This window comes from Gadus morhua, chromosome 14, assembly GCF_902167405.1.
Source record: "Gadus morhua chromosome 14, gadMor3.0, whole genome shotgun sequence".
NCBI classification, from domain to species: Eukaryota; Metazoa; Chordata; class Actinopteri; order Gadiformes; family Gadidae; genus Gadus; species Gadus morhua.
The window spans coordinates 12,983,702-12,989,363 of record NC_044061.1 but is presented as its reverse complement, the minus strand read 5'-3'; the positions used below and the strand labels follow the sequence as shown (position 1 = coordinate 12,989,363).

The window sequence follows — 5,662 nt, the reverse complement described above, 5'->3', positions numbered from 1 at the left end:
AGGAATCTCTAAAGCGTGAAAACAACACACAACCTGGGAAGTGAGTCACTTCAGATGTTCATATTTCATCATTAATCCTGGTGTCATCCGTAAAACAGCCGTAAAACCGTTACCTTGTTAAAAGCAGAAAATAAAAGAAGACAAAAAAGCTTATGAAGTGCCAGTTTATGACCCTATAGCTGTTTTGCTTCCTTTGTTAAACAGTCTGTGTTCCAGATGCAAAAGGCCTATTCATTTGTACTGCAGGTGGCAATGCTTATGGCTACGGTAATTATCACGTAAGTTTAATAGCGCTTTAAAACTTCATAGGTATGTCTGCTATAGGAAGCTCTCACATGCAAATCAGGGCTCACAAACAGGATGTGAATCACACCTAGTGTCTACAGACCAGTCTGTCACAGGCATTATATTTACCATGCTTTCCTTCAGAATATCATTCAGATTGGTTTCAGTAAATTATACACAGACCCACACGCATGAACAATGCCAACGGGATAAACACCTGAACAACAAAAACCGGACACACATGAACAGTACCAAAAGGATATAGGGTTAGTCATTGTGAGCCAGAAGGTTTTAGTCATGAAGAAAGAGGGGGTGATTTAGATCCCCTGGGAAATGACTGCAGATTAAACTGCAATTTCACCTGGGACTACACACACAGATAAACACACAATCGCACACGTGCACACGCACACAAACACACACACACACACACACACACACACACACACACCACACACACACATACACACACACACACACACACACACACAGACACACACACACACACACACACACACACACACACACACATTTATACTCACTGACAAACATACACGCATGCACACACACACACACACACACACACACACACACACACACACACACACACACACACACACACACACACACAATCGCACACATTCACACAAGCACACACGCACACATATCCATTCACTCACTCACACACACACACACACACACACACACACACACACACACACACACACACACACACACACACACACACACACACACACACACACACACACACACACACACACACACGAACACATGCACACGCGAGAATGCCTCACGTCCCACAAAATGGATTGTAAGCCTGGAGCTCTTTTGATTAGGCTAGCCAACAGAATGCCATACCGTTATTAAAAGTGATTAAAACCTTTGACAGCATAGAAGCTATAAACAAGGTATTAATGTCTAAGAAAAATAATTTCCCCAAAGATCTTTGCTTCCGAGAGGGAATTAACAGTGGCAAATTTATCATATCAGAAAGGAAAATGTCAAGGTGTTTTTCTTTATATTTTTCTTTATAAATAATTAAATGATAACAATAATAACAATGTTTTTGAAGAGTTTTCCAAGCTATTTTGTGGGGACAATCCGTTCAAATTGACACGTCATGAGAAAAGTCCGGCTTTTATAGCTTTATTCATGCAGCTCAGTGAGTCAAGTAGCCTATGAGTTTAGGATACCATGGCACGAAATTGATTCTTAGGCCTATAGTATCGATCTAATCATTTTGGGCTAAAAATATAATATTGATATAGTAAATATAATATTGATCAAACCTTTGATACAAAGGGTTGATCAGTTACCATTCAAACGTTTTAAGTGAATAAAACCGTTTTTATCGTCTTGGGAAATTGTTTAAACTTAGTGAAAAAGACACTCGGCACGATGCAGGCCCAAAGTATAGCTGCGAACATCTCAGGCGCCTACTTGTAAATTGACACCAAAAAATGTGCAGCGCACGTATGGGTGTTGCTTTGAGAACTCATGGTAGCCTCCTTCTATCCACACTGCGATCCTCTGCAGCGGACCTCAGAGATCACATCTGGCTCCCGATGATGCGCGCTTGTGTACCGAATGGTTTCACTTGGTGACTATTCCTGACGCTACGCCTGTTGAACTTCCTTGTTTGGCGTCTACCCATTTGGTAAGTATATTTTGAAGGGTTTTGTTGTGGTTGTTTGTATCTTTACATGTATACAAAAAAAAGGAGCAGTATGGAAAGACATATTCAACATCAGTAGCCTGTTTGTAAGACATTGTTTTTAGGGAAACAGATTTTCCTTTGAATGTGTCCAACTTTTTTTTGTTCAGTGGAAAAAGATACAACCAAACCAGAAAAGCCAGAGTATCTCTGTCTAATTCGGTATAAACACAACATTAAACAACACAGAAGCAATTCAGTAAATTATCATGATAATAATCCATGCATATGCAGTGGTGCTGCAGCTATCAAAACCGTTTATTCAAGAAGGTAAAGTTCTTACCATAATCTAACATATTACTGTAACACATCCACAGGTACTTAAAATAAATACATTTTCAAGACAGAAGTAAAGTGAAGCAATGTCTTTCAACATGAAGAACAATTCCAGACAGAACGATCTTAAGACAGAAAATGTACAGAGGAGATCAGCATGCAACCTGTGCATTTTTCCTATTATTACATGTATTAGCATTCCTTTAGTCTGTGTCAGATGATGACTCAGCTGCACATTTTGAGCAGGTTCTCTACCGTGTATTTATATTCATTCAGCTTGAACACAGCATCAGGAGATAGACCTGTGCCGTGGTATGTATTTATTTAGTCTAGCAGCAGAGGGGAAGCAAGGGAGGGCCCCATCAATAGCTGAAACCTATAGTTCAGATGTATGCTCCTGGCGGTCCAGAAGACTCTTACACATACAGAGGCCTATCCATGAGCATGTACAGCACCATGCATCACATGCTTTACCTGTAGCCGCTCTCCCGTAGCGGAACTTGGAGACAGTTCCACTGGTCCTGATGCAGGGCTTCTGTCCATGCTGTTTGGATGATCGATCCTGGACACTTTATTGACGCTCCACACTGGTAAATGGACACTGAGTTTGGAGGTCATACAGACTAAACACAGGAAAAACACAGTAAGCAAGGTGTGCAGGTTGTTTACGGCTAATTCGCTGATTTGATTTTGCATTTGGTGAATATGTCTGTTTTCAACGCTAGGGATCACACACACACACACACACACACACACACACACACACACACACACGCATGCGCACACGCACACGCACACACGCACACACGCACACGCAAACGCACACGCACACGCACACGCACACACACACACACACATATACGTATACTTCTTATATATGTAGGTTTAGGTTATTATTTATGGTGCACATGGTCTGGCATTTCAATTAACTTGAATTAGTTGACAGTTTCCAATCAATATCTCAAGATAACAGAGCAGTTAAAAAATATATATTTTCTTAATGGAAACAATTTTGAGGCCTCCTTCAGATCTTGCAGGCACCAACATTTAGAGCAAAATTAAAGGCTGTGAATTCTCTCCTCAAGTAAATACAATGAGACGTGGTATGCAGGTATGGGCCTGTACGTGCGCTGAAGCATATGCGTTTATGTGTGTGTCTGTGTCAGACAGTGTGTTTCATGTAGGAGTATGTATATGTGTGCACTCAGTTATTTGCTGATATGGATATTTGGCTGTGCAGCATTATAAAAGGTCCTAGTGTCTAAAAGCCGGGCTACCCAGTAACCTTTGCCTTCACCTCCCAGCAGAGGTGTGCTGTAGCGCGGGTGTGAAAATAGCACCTGCGTGTTTTGTTAGAGGAAGAGGGCTCTCATGTCCTGCTGGTCAAAGTGTAAACCAGCCCCGTACCTTCTCCCATATATACCTTGTCTCCTTCCCCAGTCCACACAAAGTGTTTACAATAGAGCCTATTCAACAAGCGTACTCAGAAGGATGCCGCCAAAATAAAAGACCTTGCCTGGCCTGAAACATGGTCACGCTGACAAGCGAGGCCTGTTTCAGTGAGCTGTATGTCTTACCCACTCACACTCAATATTTACCACCCCAAAAATAAATAGAGCTGACACAGGAATTTCAGCAAAGGAAAAACAAAATAAATCGTACCAACATTTTTTATGACAATAACCTGCCACATTTATCTCTGTGTTTCAATATGGCAGGTTGTGGACCAGGTCTCTGGGCCATGCTCACATGTGTCTCCCAGTTGGCTGCGTCTACCCGGCCAGTCCTTGGCAGACGTGCAGACTAGCAAGCATGTTTAAATACCAAGACATGGCACATACACTGACAAAAAGCCACACCATTAACATCCACAGAAGATGCATTGACATCCACGCAGCCAGTCATCCAGACCTAGAATAACAAATTAGCTCCTGTCTTTTTGTTGCGTGTCAGACAATGTTGGAAATACCCGCCGATGCGTTGCTGATGATGTGTCTTTAATGGGGCCGGAATAGCAGTCAGCTATTACCGGTATCCAGAGCATGTCTCTGCAGGGGGCTGTTCTTTATGACAGGGGCTGGTAGGCCCGGGTAGGCCTACAGGACAACAGAACCATGCAGCAGCAGCAACAACATGCTTTAGATCCCCACCTTGTTAAATCCTACCCGCAGTCGCAATGAGTCACTCCTTTGATGAATGAAGTGGTGTGTTGATTAAACACCCAATAACACTGTTAAAGGCATATTTGATTAGATATGCTGTACAAACATTTTTTCTGATGGAAAGCCCCCAAACGACGAATAAAACCTGGAAGGAATGCTAGTTGCCACTATTACTCCTTCCCCATCATTGTCTTCCTCAGCTAATGATTTGTGATCTTTAGGCATCTCCTGAAGTTGTTGTATGACATACAATTAGTAACACAGAGTGCTCTGTAACTAGTGGTGTAACCAAGAAGCATGGATCTGCATATTTTAGTTGTTGTGAGGGATGTGAACAAAAAACAAACACACAAACCCACACACACAAATACACACACACACACACACACATACACACACACACACACACACACACACACACACACACACACACACACACACACACACACACACACACACACACACACACACACACACAACCATCAAGGATAACATGGCAACTTCATATCATTATAATCTTGCCCGATAGTCATCAATATAAATAGAAATCATGTTGTGATAGCCTCCTCACCATCCAACTACTTGTTTTTCCCAGACTACACACAAACCCACACCCACACACACACACACACACACACACACACACACACACACACACACACACACACACACACACACACACACATACACACACACACACGCACACACACAAACCAGGGAAGGTGACCGGAGGGGAGACTGACCAGCGAAGTAGGAGCCATGGACACCACCCTAGACGGCCCCCTGAGCCCCATCACCGGCCTGGGCATGGCGTGTCCGTTTAGCCCCACGCCTAGGAACCCCGGGCCGGGCCTGGCCAGTCCCCAGGAGTACAGCCAGTGGCTCCCCTGTCGCCATGACGCCAGCCTGCTACCCATGAAGGAAGACCTGGTGTTGTGGCTCAAAACTATCATGGGTGAGCCGAGCTTCGTTTCACTGTGTTGTCCTTCTGTGCTCGTGTGTGCTCTGGAACGCCACTGCCGAACTGATAGTATGTGGTTCTTGACAGGTTAGTCTGTAGAGGAGACCCCAAGAAGTCTCTTTTTCTCCATAATAGCTTGTTTAAAAAGATTTTTTTTTTGGCATAACCGTCTTTGCGTTTGAACAGTTACGCATATTTAGTATATAAGTAAATATAATATGGTGATTGATTAAACAGTATACA

The 5,662-nt window shown here is 43.1% G+C and overlaps 1 protein-coding gene across 1 annotated transcript in view; it reads left to right on the top strand.

The window, feature by feature from the left end:
- The first annotated feature begins 5,121 nt into the window (after positions 1-5,121).
- The window catches only part of gas2b (growth arrest-specific 2b), a 14,912-nt gene continuing 14,371 nt past the window's right edge, over positions 5,122-5,662 (top strand). The window contains exon 1 of the mRNA XM_030377473.1: positions 5,122-5,413. Coding sequence (XP_030233333.1) covers positions 5,218-5,413 — 196 coding nt within the window. The 5' untranslated portion in view covers positions 5,122-5,217. The remainder of the gene's footprint in view (positions 5,414-5,662) is intronic.